The 17096-nt window shown below is 46.3% G+C and overlaps 1 protein-coding gene across 1 annotated transcript; it reads left to right on the top strand.

Annotated features, from left to right (window-relative positions):
- The first annotated feature begins 5135 nt into the window (after positions 1-5135).
- Positions 5136-16500, top strand: ASTL (astacin like metalloendopeptidase). The gene is made up of 7 exons (XM_083753147.1): positions 5136-5311; positions 5734-5815; positions 6520-6665; positions 8074-11682; positions 13072-13194; positions 14842-14969; positions 16351-16500. Exons 1-7 carry the CDS (start codon positions 5161-5163, stop codon positions 16474-16476), a joined length of 4365 nt encoding a protein of 1454 aa, XP_083609273.1. The 5' UTR covers positions 5136-5160; the 3' UTR covers positions 16477-16500.
- Positions 16501-17096: the final 596 nt, after the last annotated feature.

The raw sequence follows: 17096 nt of genomic DNA, 5'->3' as shown, positions 1-17096 counted from the left end.
GCTTACCAAACTACCCGTATGGTATGATTGCCATATGTCCGGAATTTCCCAGACATAGCTGGGATTCGGTTGTCAGAAAATGTGTCCTGGCGGAAAAGGCTGAAATCTGTATGTAAGTGTAGATTTTGGCGAATTTCCTTTAAAATATATTTCTTGTGTCCGGATTTTCACCTATTGAAATATGGCAACCCTACTGTGTGGGAGAGGAGGGTGCCTGATAGTTTGCATGAATTCATCTGCTGCAGTCCTGAGAAAAACTCTGAAGCTGCTACGTATTTGCACTGCTGGGAAGCGCATTCTCACCAGCCCAGGGGATTCTGTTAGCTTTGTGCCCCTAGAACACTGGTGCCTAAAGCAACCCTTTTGCATTTCTATCCTGCCTGTTTTCTGTGCAGCTCAGAGATCCACGTGTGAGGCTTCCAGATGCTCTGCCCAGCCTGATTTGCTTCAGCAACTTGGCACTGTGTTGGCAGCCTTTGGCCCACAATTTGGTATTGCCTGCTGGGTTGCTTCTGTAAACTAAAAGAGTAAAAGAACAAGCAGAGCATAAAAACTGTTGTCCAGAGACCGATGAGGTCACTGCAATCCTTGGTGTGACCTTGGGAGTGTCCCAAACAGGAGAACTTGGCATTCTGTTGATAGTAAAAGGGTTTGTGGAGGGGCTGCTGCAGCTCAGTGGGCAGACAAGCTGAAGGTCCCAGGTTCAGTCCCTGGAAAAGCTCTTCCTTGGAACCCTGGAGAGCTGCTGCCAGCCAGTGCTGGCAACGGTCTGGCACATTATAACGCAGCTTCTGATGTGAAAGTGGTGCTGATTCTCTCCCATCTAGAGTCCTTTCAGGCTGTTCCCATCTGCCAACCCAAGATGGCCAAAGAAGAGAGGGATTGTCCAAATTCCCTATGTAATCTCCTACAAATATGGTAAGTGGCAAACTTTGGAATCTCTTCCAGTAGGAACAGGGCATAGATGTTATGAATAACTTAGGTTCTTTTGTCTGTTTAGGTGTTTAGCATAAATGAGATTCAGTGCACTCCAGGAAGAACACAAGTAAGCAGTCAGACGACCAATATATTGGAATTTCTACATAACATTTCTTTATTGATTAACAAACATAACACATAACAAGACAAGGGAACAGGCACTCCGTCACTCACGCAAACACACACGCAGACATAGTCACCGTCTCTTCCCTGGAAGTGATCAAGTTCTGGTAAGAGTCCTGGGTGATCAGACAGCGAGGCCCCAGCTGCGTCTGACAGACGCATCTGAACAGTCTCAGGCTTACGTAGGTTTTTTGGTGTTCATCTGAATCTTAGCATTTCTCACTGCCTTTGGCATGTTCTTGGCAGTCCTCTGTCCTTAGCATGTCCTTGGCAGTCCTTTGTCTTTAGCATGTTCTTGGCAGTCCTCTGTCTTTAGCATGTTCTTGGCATATCACAACTCTCAGTGTTTGTACCTGGTCTTCTGGAACTTTTGGCACAGTACAATACTCATTGTTTGTAACTAGCATTGCATAGTCTTTACGCTTCCTTGCAGGTACAGTACTTTAGCCAGAACATGAACAGTCCATTAGCTCTTCGATCAACATAGTTCATCAATTGTTCATTAACAGCATCCATTTTGTGTGGCGTTCTTCAGACATCTTGCGGCCCATTCAAACATGGCATTTGTTACATAGAGATAAGGTAGAAACCTGATTCAGGGCTTGCCCATACTTTACCTTTTGCCCTGCTCTTTCCAGGCACAGTTCCACACTTTAAAGCTCTCTGTTTGAGAACCCCCCTTTTTTTGCCCCAGAGCTTTCCCTGTGAAAACCTCTTTAAAGCTGAATTGCAGCAAACAGCAGTTGGGTTTTCTGCAGATTGCCATTTGCTCCGATTGAGTGCTAAAGAGCAGGGGTTTTCATGGGGAAAGCTCCAGAGCAAAAAAAAGGGGGGGATTTGGACATGGAGCTATAAAGCATGGACCAGGGAAAGGTAAATGTGGACAAGGCCACAGTTTGCATTTATAGGCAAATTTTGCTCATTAGCGCTTTCCAAAATACACAAGTGGATGGCCATCCTTCAAAATTAGCACTTCTCTGACTGTTCAGTGCAGTTTTGTAGGCTGGTAATACCTGTAAAAATGTGTACACAAGGTGGGTGTGCATAAAAACTTATGTGCTTGTGAAACTAACATACAGAAAGACATTAAGTTGGGAAAAGTGCATACAAAGATGTGCCTTTTGGGAGAAATTAGCCGTGAAATGCTGATGAATTTTCATGAGCAGTTTTTAAGTCATAAACTGATGTGGAGAATTGAACTTGGGATTGGGACAGTGAGAGAATAAAGATACATGGATGGATTCGCCCAGCCTTGCTGTTGAGGGAGAGGTGATGGAGAATGGATGGAGTCCAGTTGAGGAGCAAGTGGATCCAACTTCCACCTTTCTGGCAGAACAGCCTTCTCTCCCCAAGCAAGTGCTCTCCAGATGTTTTGTACTACAGTTCTCACCAGCCTCAACCAGACATAGCCCACAACATCTGGAGAGCACTGGGCATGGGCAATTCCAGGGGAACAGAGGGGCATCACCCCTCCCTAATTGCTGGACTCCTGTCATTAACATTTACTGTTATTTTTCTTTCAGAGCTCTTAACAGCTTGTCCATCTAGAAATATACTTTGCCCCTTCTGTGCCCACCTCCATTTTTTTTCTGGGGCTGCTACTGGTGTTGGGTTGGGAGGGCTGTGATAGACCAAGTTTTGAATGATCAAGGTGCTGAATAACTTAGCCCCCGCCCCAATCTGTGCTATGCATCCAAAGCACTAGGAACTGTAGTATTTTAAGGGTGATGAGAGTTGTCACGAGACCCCTATTTCCTTCACAGAGCTGCAGTTTCCAGAGTTCCCTGGGGGAAAAAGAGAATGGTTGTTAGAACTATAGTTCTCATAGTAGAACATGAGGGGGATTCTGCTTCCAACACAGCCATTGTGGCTACTAGCCATCGTTAGCCTTATACTCCATGAACTTGTCAAATTATCTTCTAATATCTAAGGTGGTGGCCATCATGACATCCTGTGGGAACAGATTTCATGACTTAATTCTGTGGATCTTCGCCGCCATTTCTGGCTCCAGGAAATCCTTGTTGGTTCTCATTGGAATGAGAGCATTCTACCAGGATAGTGTTGACTCCCCTGGATGACTATGATTGGGGGGCAGGGACAAGGGAACGAGCTGAGGGTGTGTTGGTGTGTGCAACAGGAGGGGACAGGCCTACATAAATGTCTTGCATTTGATTAATGGTGTAGAAAATAATCTGAACTTGCTAAGTGCTCTTATTCTGAGGAAAAGGATTCTGCTCTGAGCATTCTGACACTGCTCCTGTCTGTATTCTTATTGTTCCTGCCAGACGAATCCAGCGTGAAGATACTCAAGGGAGCATTTGAAGACTTTTCAAAGTTCACGTGCATCAAGTTTGTCCCTTATTCCAACCAGAGAGATTTCATTGCCATTGCCCCGCTCTCTGGGTTAGTAGTGACTTACAAGATGTATCTTACTGGGGAGTAATGGGGTGATCTCCTAGTGGGTGATACACCTCCTGCAAAAGCTAGATTCTCTTCCTTCCAGTGCCTCTGCTTCCTCCAGTTTTGTTCTGCAGCTCAACTTCCTGGCCTAATACGCAGATAACCATGTCAGCTGTGGACAATGGAAGCTATAGTCCCAGGTCATTTGGAGAACACCAGATTGGACAAGCCTGCTAGAAAGGCAAAATCAAAATTTTGGGATGGGCCATGTGCTGAAAAGGATCTTGGAAATGTTGACTTTTGAATATTTGCAGTTATGCAAATATGCATAACTTTTGAATATTTATGCAAGACAGAGCTGTTCTGCCAAGCCTTTGGCCAGGGCACAACCTGATTCCCTCCTTTGGCAATCTTCACAGAACTCTAGCCCAATGGCTGCCATCAATTTGATTTGAAGTCATTTTTTAATGAAATGATTTTAGAATGTTGTATTATTTTATTGTTGTTAGCCGCCCTGAGCCTGGCCTCGGCTGGGGAGGGCGGGATATAAATAAAAATTTATTATTATTATTATTATGCTAGACATGCGATGAAATTCTTCAATAGTAGCCAACTCTGGGTGGTATATGGGAGCTGCTTTTAACAACATGTAATACACGTCTGTAGAAAGATAAATGTCTTGATTTTAACCAGTTGGTAGAATTTCCCCTTGAGCAGATGAGGAACAATCAAATTTTAAAGTCCCAGTTTCAAATCCAAAACTGCATTTGGGGGTGCATGTCAAAAGTTAGGAAGTTTGAGTGTTGGCTTATAAAGTTTTCTGTACTACATATGTATGGACCTAATTTGTGGATCAGAAGTTGGTTATTTGCTGGATGTTATATTTATAAAATGTTCTGATTCAGTTCATGGTTCAAAACAGTTTGTTTTGAGCTTTTAGGAATGCATATTTAAATACAGAAGTGGGAGAGAACTGATTTGTGGGTGAACACAGACCATTACCCACAAATCCTTAGGATAATGATCAGGGATGAAGGAGCTGATCTGGCATGACTGGTGGACATAGCTGAGTGAATCACACTTGTTTGGACCAGCTGCTACCACCCAGAACCTGCATACAAAAGAGGTGGGATGGCTGTAATACTACAGCCCTAGAATCCTTGTTTATTTTATAAAATAGAACCTAATTTAGCAGTTGTAACACTGTTAACATGCATACAATGCTACTGAGTGCAAGACATGGTCTACTAGGAATATATTTTTCAGTGGTGGCACCATGGTTGTAGAATTTCCTCTCCAGCGACATCCAAAAGGCCCACTGCACTGATGGGTTTGAAGATTACTTCACATTGTTACTAGAACATTGTGCTTTTTGTGGCTCTTGGAGTTTACTGGAGGGTTGTTACCATTTTAGTATATTGCTTTTGCTTTTTATTGCTAGGCCTTTCTGTAGACTTCCAATGCAGATTTTATGTACTGTTGTGTTCCCTTGCTTTTTCTACCACAAAACGGCTCTCTATATAAATAGGCAGGCTAGTACCCTATGAGCATTGACTCCTTAGGCATGAGATAGGTTGTTTGGTTGCAATACAACTTCTTAACGTGTCTCTTTCACTCTCTCTCTTCAGCTGCTTCTCCAGCGTTGGACGCATTGGTGGGATGCAGGTGGTTTCCTTAGCGCCCGCTTGCCTCCGCAAGGGGAAGGGGGTGGCACTGCACGAGCTCATGCATGTCGTGGGCTTCTGGCATGAGCACTCCAGAGCAGACCGGGACAAGTACATCAGCATCTCCTGGGATGAAATCTTGACTGGTAATGGTTGCTTCAGCTTTTCTAGCTGGCTCTGTGCAGTGGCACAGTGTGGCCCCAGGTGTATTTTTTTGAGGGGGTATGACCGAGCACCCCCACAACAGGCTGCCCCATTGGACCTTGGCTCCAGCGCATGAGGGAGGGTATACCCCCTGCCTGAAACTTGGAGAGCTGCTGCCAGGCTGTGCCAATTCAGGCTGTGCTCAATGACCAAATGCAGCTCTCTGGCCTCTCTGCTGAGCTGCCAGGACTAGGGGTGGGGTGGAGGGAATTAAACCCAATTCGCTTTTAATGCCAATCTATCAAATTGACTTGGGACTCCCCCCCCCCCCCCCCGTAGTGGGACCAGGGACTCTGAATGTTTGTTATCCACTGCTGCTGAGACCCTCCTGCTTGTAGACCTAATCCCCTTCTTGGATTCACAGGCTTTGAAGTAAACTTCATGAAGTCTTGGAATACCAACATGCTGGTGGATTATGACTACTCCTCTGTAATGCACTATGGCAGGTAAGCAAACCTACAAGAAGGCTCCTAGGTATTATAAAGAAAATGTTGGGGACATGTGAAGCACCCTGTGCTGCCTCTCGTTGGCAGTGGAGTGGGGCCAGGGCAGGTATGTCCACATTGCCAAAGGGGTGCTGCATGTTCTGGGTGACTGTCTGCAAAAGCAGGGGCATTTCTAGTAAGGGCAGAATTTTCCAACCTGTTTGGAGCCTGCCATTCATACTCCTTGTTCTTACATGCATATTCTTTGGTAAGCCATGGGACATGTCTGAGTCACTGTGTCTGAAGAACGTGACCTACACTGGCTATCTGAAGGGACGGCTGGTGATAGGGACCCTTGTGGTGGGACCATGACTTGGGAGCAAGAATGCATTGTTTGCATGAAGAATCCTGGCTATGGGTGATTTTCAGTCTGGAGGCAGTAGTGTTTCTGAATACCAGTCACTGGCTTCCACCGACGGGATGTGCTCTTGGACGCCAGCAGGCTCTTCTTAGCTTCTTACATTCCAGTTCAAAGGGTTGAGTAGCAGGTAAGGCCCTTCTGTACCTGAGACTCTGGGCTGCTACTGCCGGTCAGAGTGGGTGGTACTAAGCTTGATGGAGCTAGATATAAAGCACCTTCTTATGCTAAGCAGAACCAGGATCGTCCACCTGTGTATGTACAAGAGTGGCTCACACTGCTTTATCTTGTTCTTTGCCTCCACTAGGAATGCCTTCAGCATGTCTGGCTCACCCACCATGACACCTCTCTCCAGTTCCCTGACCTTTCTTGGACAAAGGTGGAACCTGAGCAATTCAGATGTTGCCAGAGTCAACAAGCTTTATAAATGTTTTCAGGCTGCAGCACAGCCAGGTAAGAGAATGAAGACTCATAGAATTATAGAATCATAGAGTTGGAAGAGACCACAAGGGCCATCGAGTCCAACCCCCTGCCAAGCAGGAAAAAGCTTAGTTTCAACAAAGCTTAGTTTCCCAAATCCTATATTTTGAACGCATATGTGTGCGTGCAATTGAGTTTTCCATATGTTGGCCTATTGCTTTGATTTAGTAGTAAAATGTGGGCTTTCCCAGGGAAGGCACTGGGACAAAAATAAAAAAAAACCCAGACACAGAGCTTTAAAGGAAGTCTGGATGAACCCTCAGTTTCTTGGTTTCTCTACCCTACACAGGTAAGGTTGTTCCTCACCTTAAATATCAAGGGAGTCGCAGGTTGGCTCTTGTGTGTCCCCAGCTGAAGCCAGCTATGATGCTCCAAATGTGCCTGGCATGATAAACATGATTGTGTTCATGTACACATCTCTTCTGATGCACACAACTTAACAATGGGTGAAGCAGTGCTGTGCTAAATTTCTTGTGCCTTTTAAAAAGCCATTCTCCCTCTGTTAATAAGAGAAGGAACTGCATTTGCAGGTTATCAAAAGGGAAAATAGTTTGGTGAAATTCTCATGGGCGGGGTGCAGGGGTTGTGTTGCACTTGCCTTCTGAGTTTAGCCAAAGGGTATTGTGGAAGCGTCCTTTCTTTCATTCTCCAAATCTGCTCACCAGAGATCTGTACTCTGCAGCCTTCCTGGGTGCCTGTGAGATAATGCCTCCCATGTAGCTTTTCCAGATCAGGAGGTTTGAGTAGGCAGGAAGGCTGCAGACTGCTGAGGAAAGGTTTATAGGAAGAAAATAATGATAATAATAATAATTAATAATAATAATTTATTATTTATACCCCGCCCATCTGGCTGGGTTTCCCCAGCCACTCTGAGTGGCTTCCAAAAGAATATTAAAATACTGTGATACATCAAACATTAAATGCGTCCCTAAACAGGGGAAAAACATTGTCCAGAACAATTTCCTGCCAAAATTCTATAGTGGCCTGAGAATGAGGGAGAATAATTGAGGGTTTCACTGAAATTAATGGAGCTGAGTTAGTCATGTCTATGCTGTGTACATGCTATACCTTGAAAGCATTTTCTTTCCCTCATTATTCTGGGCACTGTAGTTTAAGGGTTGCTGGGAATTGTAAACTCTACTGTGCCCAGAATTCTTTGAGGGAAAGAATGTGCTTTGAGTATAAGTTGCGTACACAATCAATGACTTCGGTTGGTCTGCTTTGACTAATGTTGGCTACAACACAGAAGCATCTTTCAAAGGGGAATAAAACTTTCAAGAAATTGGGAAGATTTTGACACGGGACATGTGACATGACACAGGAGCATGTGGCTGGGAACATGTATGATAAATGACAGAAGTTCTGATTGCTTTGTTTTCAGAGGCCTCTACCAAGGGAGTCATCAAAGAGAATGTAATGGACGTCATTCCAAATGAGCCTAAACCCCGTACAACGCAAAACAAACCCAGATTATCTACTGCCTGGAATCTCAGTTCTATAGCATCTTCCAGTGAAATGCCACATTCTGCCAGAGAGCCTCTGGGGACCATCACACCATCAAGCAAGGTTGCTGGTGAAAACATTAGTACCACAGAAGCCCAGACAAGGGAGGTTTGGTCACCTGGGCCAAAGATGCAAATGCAAAGGACAATGTCTCAACATACCCCTGGTAAAGCAGAAGGGAGTAAAAAATCTCTAGTGGTTACAGAAGAGATGCTGCATCAAACCGTATCTGGAGAAATGGCAGTGAGTGCTGATGCCCAGAAGACTTCTGAGCCGCAAACTCTGCAAAATCCCATCAGTAGTACAAGGGAGCTGAGAAGCCAGACTCCAAGCTATGAGGAGGTCTACATACCAAGTGACCAAAGCGCCATAGAAGTAACGACAAGTAGTGCTCCGGAGGTGGAGCTTTCGCTTTCCTTTCTGACCAAAAGCCCAGACGCCTTTCCAATGAAAACGGTCCAGGGATCTGCCACAAGACTTGGTAAGAAAGCTCTGGACTGGACACCTTCTAGAACAAGAGCCATGCATATAGAGCATAGAACAAAACTGCCTACTGCTATGGCGAGAGAACTGTCTACTGCTATGGAGATTGGAAGCTCACCATTAATGAGAAGCAGTGAGGCCAAGGATAGACATGGTTCCCCAAGCCCAGCTGAGGACCGCCTTTTCTCTGCAATGGAAAACCAAACTGGGAAACAGCTGGCTGAGCTATTTCTTCAGACCATAAGCATCTTTAGAAATGAAACAGGTAGCACTGCTTCTACAACCCCCATAGTCCAGGCTGAAGCAGGGTCTTCATACACAACAGCCTCTCCAAGAGACTCTAGGAACTTGATCACAGCCTCCGGTGTGGTGGGACTGGAAGAAACCAAACACAGTGAAGTGGAAAGCCTGGAAAGCTTTGGCACAACTGAGAGCCAGAGTGAGATTATGAAAAAGGAAATGGAAAGCTTCCACACCAAGGAAGGGAGCAGGCCAACCGACGTGCTATCTTCTAGCGGCAAAGAACAGTATACAACACATAGATTGGAACCTGGCATGTTTGCTACCCGGGGGCTTCCCTCTCTTGGAAGTTCAGAGGCTCAGGAAAGCCACCTTAGTCAGGCAACTGCTGGAGCCCCATCCCATTGGGCTTCTGTCATAGGCCCTCTTGCTGTTTCCAAGCTAAATGTAGCAACTTACTCAAAGAGCAACCAGACCCAAGTGGAACAGTTTGATCGGTCAGCTGCTCAGCTGGCCAGGAAGGGCTACAGAAAAGAGGCACTTACAACACACATACCACCAGGGCCTCTCTTAGTGCAAGTTACTGAACCTGAGCTGGAGGCTGAGGAGCAGACCCTTGTCCATGCAGAACTGCCAAGCCAAACTCCCACTTTACAGGATTGGGCTTCACTGGCAATGGAAACCAACCAGGCTATACATCCTACAGAGGGAACATTTCCTCTTCCTCTGTCCCACACCCCTAGACCCGCTGAAACAAGACACAAAACAAGCAACACCAAAGTCTATGGCCCTAGTGCCCACGTTCCAGGATGGGGCCCCTTTGCAGATCTACACGGGGAAGAATTTGAACACACTTTAGAAACAGCGTCCATTACAACAATGTGGCCAGCTACAGCACAAAAATTCAGGGTGAGCCATGAAAAAGATGTTAGAACTGGACATGCCGAAGAAGCCAAGACTCATTGGAAAGCCTCTTTGTTTTCCCCTGAGCCATTTGGGGATCAGATGCCCACCCAACCTAAATACCAGATGGCAGGTACTCCATTGCAGCTTTCTTCTACCCCCTCAGTAACAACTGGCCTCCCTGGTGTGGTGCAGATCAGGAATCCTAATGGGCCAGGAGCAGCAGCACCCCAAAGACCATGCAATGGGGAATTGGCAGGCTCTTCACCTGGAACGGAATATGGACTAACATCCACACGCGTGTTGCCCAAGGTGGAAACTACAAGCCAAGAGCATTCAGGATCAGAAAAGAGAGATCATAGCCCTACCTCCAAAGGGGACTCTCTGCCAGTAAGAAGAACAAGTCCTCCTTCTAAAGACCACACTTCATCAGCAATGGTGAGTCAACTGATGCAGGCAAGGACCCCAGAGAGGACTGTGGCAAGTGATGAAGGACCTGTTACTGCTGGCTCTTTCAATTTATCCACTATTTTGCTTTCTAGCAAACCAGCTTTAAAGGGACTCCAAAGCTCTTCTCCTTTGAGGAGAACAGAACCTGTGATGAAGACTGAGAGCCCACCTACACAATTCTTGGAAACAGCCATGGAAACAAAACCTTCCTCTAAGCTTAAAGAAACCCTTGCAGAAGGGGAAATGACTGAACCAGCAAATGCCACAGAAGACATGTCCCTCCATGTGATGAACTTGGCAACAACTCCTACTTGGAAAGCCACAGCTGGCAGAAATGGGGCACAATCTCCCTCATTAGATATGGAACCAACAGGATTGCCCCAGGTTGCTGCTGAAGGGACGGCTCTGCTCCTGACTACTGGCTCACCAAAGTCTCCCAAACACATAAACTTAAGAGGACAGCCTACCAGTAGCCAACCCAGGAAAGAAACCATGACATCTATGGCAAAGATTCTTGCAGTGGACATGGTGTCAGCATCATCAGCATCCAGTACCAGTCCTCTAGACACATGGGGAAACCAGGTGACCTTATTGACAGGTGCAAAAGAGGCTACAAGGAGATCTTCCAAGAAAAGTGGAGAAACTGCTCCAGAGATCTATGCCAGCACACTAGCTCCTGAATCACACAAGACAGCTACAATTGGAGTTTCCACCCTGAGACCCCGTGAGGAGAATGCTGTAGCAACTAAAATCACACAATTCCAGCCTGAACATGGAACCCGAAGACCAGAGGTGGGGTATGAACACAGTAGGTTTCCTCTTGTAGGAATGGGAAATGGAGAGCTACAGGCTCCCTCTACAAAATTTCCCAGGCACTCCTCCAAGACCCAAATTGTAGTGAATCTGGAGGAAATGTCTGGAAACCATACAGAGAAAATGAAGTCCAAGGAAAATGGGGTGCCCCCTATAGACAACCCTAACTTCTCCCACCGTGTTGGCAAGAGGTCTTTAGCAGAGATAATGGCAACTCCAGCATCTCTGAGTGTTGCTCTGCCAGAGGAAATTGATCATGAATTTAGAGGCCACATGGATGAGGCTTCCCCAGTTGAAAATGTGGCAGACATAATGGAGGCAGCAGAACCATTGCCATTTGGAATGTCCAGGTTGTCCTCTCTTCTCCAAGGGCTGCCTTCTGCTCTGAAAAAGGCAGGAAATAACCAAGTGGGGGCCCCAGGAACTGTGAAAGCTCCACAGCCTCTGACCACTTTTTGTCCCTTTGAGAAGAACTTGTGTGGCTGGGAGCAAAGCAAGGAGGATGACCTGGACTGGGTGCTTGAAGAGGGGCAGGAGCAGCTCATTAGGACTGTGGGAGGTGGAACCCCCCCTGGAATGCCTTGCCCAACCTCAGGTGGTAAGTGGCTCCTGCGCTCTCATGCAGCGCCTGCTCCACTTTGGGGTGTGCTGCAGGGTCTTCTGAGTGGTGGGAGTTCAGGACAGACAAAAAGAAATGCTTAAGGGATTCACTGTAGCAGGATTGTGGTATTGACCACCAATTTGGGCAGCTTTAAAAAAGGATTGGAGAAATCCACGGAGGATAAGACCATTACTGACCACCAGCCATAGAAGGGCTAGACGTTACCTTCACTCTCAGTAGGTCTCTGGGTCCCAATTGCTAGGAGAACTCAAGTGGGAGAGTGCTTTTCACACAAGTGGGACTGAGCGCTGGACTATATGCACCTTTTGGTCAGATCCAGCAGGACTCTTGCACCAGGAGAACTGGCTGGTGGAGTTTCCATATCTTTCCCTTGAGCTCTCTTGGTGATGGCCAAACTCTGGCCCTCTGCAAGGGCTATGAGAGGGGTAGGCAACCCAAGGCCCATGGTCGTTTAACTGGCCCACAAGCCGCTCCCAAACTGAGCTGCCTGCTTGGCGAGTCCCCACGCATTGCGTTAAACCGGCACGGCGACTCGCTTCCACTGTGCTGGAAATCGCTGCCATGCACACGTGAGATCCGGCCCACGGAGGGATCTCTGCTGGAGTGAACCGGCCAAGGCGAGGTAAACCTTGCCAACGCCTGGGCTATGACAAACACAATGGGGGTTCCCCACAGCACCTGCCTCTGGTATCCTCTCTGGAGGGTCAGAAGCCCCAGAACAGCATGTGGAGGGAGGATAGGAGAGGTTAATAATGATGATGATGATGATGATGATGATGATAATGATAATGATAATAATAATAATAATAATAATAATAATAATAATAATAATTGTTGTTGTTGTTGTTGTTGTTGTTTATACCCCACCCTCCCTGGCCAAAACCGGGCTCAGAGCGGCTAACATCAAATGTATAACACATTAACATAAAACCAGGCAATCAATTAAAATACAGTACATCCTAAAATCAGATCAGGATCAGAATAAAATCCAATCAGATGGCAACCCCTAGAATAGGGTTGGGAACCTTAAATGCTTACCAGGCCCAACTGTTTGTGCCGAACTTATATGGGCCTGTGAGAAAAATTCTATATGGCAAGTAGAAATCTGCTGATGAAGCAACTAGAAGTGTGTGGTGTTGAGTTCCTCCTCCTGCTGTGAGAAGCAGTTGCTTCATTTTGCTTCGTGGCAGTGACCTCTGCTTCTGGGAACATTTTAATGATTGACGTCTCATTCTTCCTCCCATCCCATTTACAGGTTGTCTTGGGTAGGGTGGGGTGGGGGCTTCCCAACATCAGCTCCAGATTGTTAGTCTTATGTGAAGGGTCATGATGGTCCAAATTATACCTGTGTCATCTCTTCACCAGGTGGCTACCTTTCCCTGATGCCTTTGGCCCACAATTCCAGTCAAAAGGCTGTTCTGGTCAGCCCAGTTGTGCAGGGCATCAGGTGCCTCAAATTCTGGTACAGCCCAGGGGACCTTCTCATGAGTAAGTGGCTTCTGTATAAAAGGGAGTGTGTGTGGATGTGCCTGGCAGGAGGTGGCTGGCTTGTCTGTGTGCAACAGTTCTGGACTGCCAGCTGAGACCCTAATTCCCAATTTCCCAAAACTGGGTGACCCAAAGTTCTCTAAGGCCCTAGTGCTGATGAGGGATTTTATGTTTGGAATAAATGAAACACAAGCACCTTAGTCTGTAGGCAACCTGTTGTTGGCATCTATCTGTCTCAACAAACAACAGAGTGTGCCTCAGGGATAAAGTAAAACTGCTGTGTTATCAGCACCAAAGTGACCTCACTGGGGCACAATCCTAGGCGGTGTGTATTGAGGTCCTGAGTGGGCTACCCAGACAACGGGCCCTCACTGATGTGGCCCAAAGGAAAGCAGAGAAGTACGTTTGGCACCAGCTTTGCTGCAGGAGGTGCTGGAAGGAAGCATACAGCCATTCAACCATCTTAGGGACTCCACTCCAGATTTGTATAGGGTTTACTCCTAAGCCTTTTCTTCTTCCAAAGATGTCCCACAAGGCAGCGGAAGTTTAGTATCAGAGTTGTGATTCTCTTAGATGGGCTGTAGGTAGGCCACCTACAGCAAAAGAAAAAGGTATATTTTGCGTATTTGCCTTCAACCTCACCTTAGTTCCTGTGGTTGAGGGGATCCTGTCTGGAAGCCTGAGTTAGAGCCATAACACAATGGGTTGTTTCCTTCATAACAACCATCTTTTTAGAAAACAACATTGCTCCCTGTATCTTTAAGTGAGGTGCCTACATAGGAAGCTGCCTTACGGGGAGTGAGATCATTGGTTGTTCTTTCTTAAAACTGTATATACAGTGGTACCTTCGTTCCCAAATGGCTTGGCTCCCAAACAAATCAGCTCCCGAACGCTGCAAACCCGGAATTGTTCAATTTTGTGAACGTCTTTCAGAAGCCAAACGTCTGACGCAGCTTCCGTGGCTTCTAATTGAGTGCAGGAAGCCACTGCAGCCAATCGGAAGCTGCACCTTGTTTTTCAAATGGTTTCGGGAGTCGAACGGACTACCAGAACAGATTAAGTTTGAGAACTAAGGTACCACTGTATAAAGACTGGCAGTGACTCTCCTGGGTTTCTGAAGGGGAACATTCCCAGACCTGCATGGAGGTGCCATAGGGGGCAAACCTGGGGTCTTTTGCATAATTATCCACTTACAGTGGTACCTCGGGTTACATACGCTTCAGGTTACATACGCTTCAGGTTACAGACTCCGCTAACCCAGAAATAGTACCTCAGGTTAAGAACTTTGCTTCAGGATGAGAACAGAAACCGTGCAGCGGCAGGCCCCATTAGCTAAAGTGGTACCTCAGGTTATGAACAGTTTCAGTTTAAGAACGGATCTCCAGAACGAATTAAGTTCGTAACCTGAGGTACCACAGTACTCTCCTACCTTCCCTGCCCCCGGTGAGTGAGTGCAGTTTCCCATTTGACAATCCTCTTAGATTCCCCACTCCTAGTGTGCATTTTATCCAAACCTGGAAAAGACATTTATAGCTTAGTGTTGAACATTTGTGCCAAATCTCTGTGTGTTGAACTTTTAAAAATGCTATTTGGTGGTGGTTTATCATTCAGTGTGACGCCTGTTTCTGAGTGGCCTTCTCTTTGCAGGTGAAATCAACGTCTACATAAAGCTCCGGAATTCCTCTGAATGGCACAAAATGTGGTCTCTGAGGGGGAATCAAGGCACTGGCTGGCATCTGGCGGCTGTAGCCATTTCCAAGACTTGTGAGCTACAGGTAAGTATTTATGGTTTGCCTTGAAGACACAACTGGTTGGAATAGCTCAAGAAGACCCTTTATGGAAAGTGCATCTCTGGTAATGGCAGAGTCGATGTGAGCTGACAGGATGGTGGTCGCTAAGAAGACAAAAAGGTCCCAGAGTCCATAAACTCTAGACTTCAGCTGGTTAAGAAAAGTGGTAAACATGTACTGAGATACAAACTAACTCTGAAAATGCTCTGGCAGGGCAGCCAGCTCTGTCCAGCTGTCCAGCTCTAAGGAAACCAGAGACTGAGGACTATGCTAAGTTGGTGAAAACTGGTGTGCCCCACTGTAACAATAATGATTTGGGTACAACTTGTGGAAAGAATGCTTATCTGAGATTCCTGGACTAGATGACACTTGGGTTCCTATGACCCCTGGACAGTTAAGTCCAGTCAAACTTGACCATGGAGTGTAGTGCTCAACTCTACTTTCAGGCCAGTGTTTGTCCGCAGACAGCTTTCTGGGCCATGTGGCAGCATGACTAAACTGCTTCTGGTGCAACAGGACACCGTGACGAGTGCCAGAGCACATGGAAACACTGTTAACCTTCCCGCCACAGCAGTTCCTATTTACTTGCTCTGGTATGCTTTTAAACTACTAGGTTGGCAGGAGTTGGGACAGAGCAATGGGAGCTCACTCCATCACGTGGACTCAAACTGCCAACCTTCTAATCAGCAAGCCCAAGAGGCTTTGTGGTTTAGACCACAGCGCCCTTGTGGAAAGTACTACAGAGTGTATACACTCACCATCATTGACCCAGGTGATTCTGACATCATTAGAAGCACGCCAGAGCAAACCAGCGAGAAGCAGACATTGCTGAACTTTTATTTTTGTGTAATAATACTGACTACAAATAAAATAAGACCCTTTACCAAATCCTCAAAGCTCTTCTACATATATGCCCAGCAGGTAAAACAGTTGGGGAAATGAGTAGATTTGAAAGGCAATCCCGCTGGGAACATCTCCTGCTGAAGCTGCCTTGTGTTGCATGGGAACTGTACAAGACCTTCTGCAACAGAGCACTTTCCGGTGGCCTCACATTCCTGGAGCGCTGTTAGCCCTGAATGAGATGAGAGGCTGCTACTGATAGCGATGGCAACTTTCCTCCAAAGACAAAAAGCAGGGGTTTTTTTTTGGGGGGGGGAGGGTATATTTTCTGCTGTTGTGTCAGGACTGTAGTCAGGGCAAGGTCTCAAACCCTGGGGAGAGTGAGATGCTGCTGCAGAACTTTACGCTTAAGATGCACACGTTGCTGCATGCCCTTTGGCTCTTAATTCTAGGACTTTGAAAAGGTGCAGGCAGTTGAGCTTCTTCAGGTGGCTGAATGAAACTACAGTCTCTGCTCTCTCCGCAGATGGTGCTGGAAGGTGTCACCGGCCCCAGAGGAAGGCATAGTGCTGGGATTGATGATCTGCTTCTCTGCAGGAAGCCGTGTGGCCAGTGTTACAGAAATATGACACGTTCCTTGTGCAACAAGTGAACAAAATAAACCTAAGTATTCTCCAAGGTTGTGTTGAACACCGTTTATTAAAATCAATTCAAGATCAAGATACAATGAAAAAATAGAGTACATAATAAAAATAAGTGAAATCTGACAATCATGCCATATTGCATCACAGCACCATGGGAGTGACAAAGCATTTACAGACAACTTAATCAAATCTCTAAATAAATATGTCTGTACCAGAGCCTAAAACCCATAAGGGTTGGCATCAATCAAATCTGTGTATTCCACAGTCAGAGTGACACTGTAGAGAGTGCCTCTTGCTGCATATTGCACTATCGGCCACTGTGGGCCTCTCCACTTGGTTGCAAATATGGGGTGCTAGAAAATACCTAAGTGCTACATATAGGACATCTCCACATTGGCAGAAGACTGATACAAAGTGAATATGGGGTGGAGGAAAGAAATTTGATTCAGTTGGCATTTAAAGGCAACTCTATTGAATGAACATTTTTGAAGCAATATGCAAACCAAAACACAGCTGTCCTTCAAAATTCACACTTTGGGAGTCTGCTGGGGAGAATGCTCTGTTACCACCTGTAGCTCTTTACAGAGGTCCTCCAGGTAGTGCCTGGGTGGAGGTGTTGTGAGTCTGG

The sequence above is a fragment of the Podarcis gaigeae genome, assembly GCF_964106915.1.
Source record: "Podarcis gaigeae genome assembly, chromosome: 8".
Classification (NCBI taxonomy): domain Eukaryota; kingdom Metazoa; phylum Chordata; class Lepidosauria; order Squamata; family Lacertidae; genus Podarcis; species Podarcis gaigeae.
This window is presented reverse-complemented; position numbering and strand designations above follow the sequence as displayed.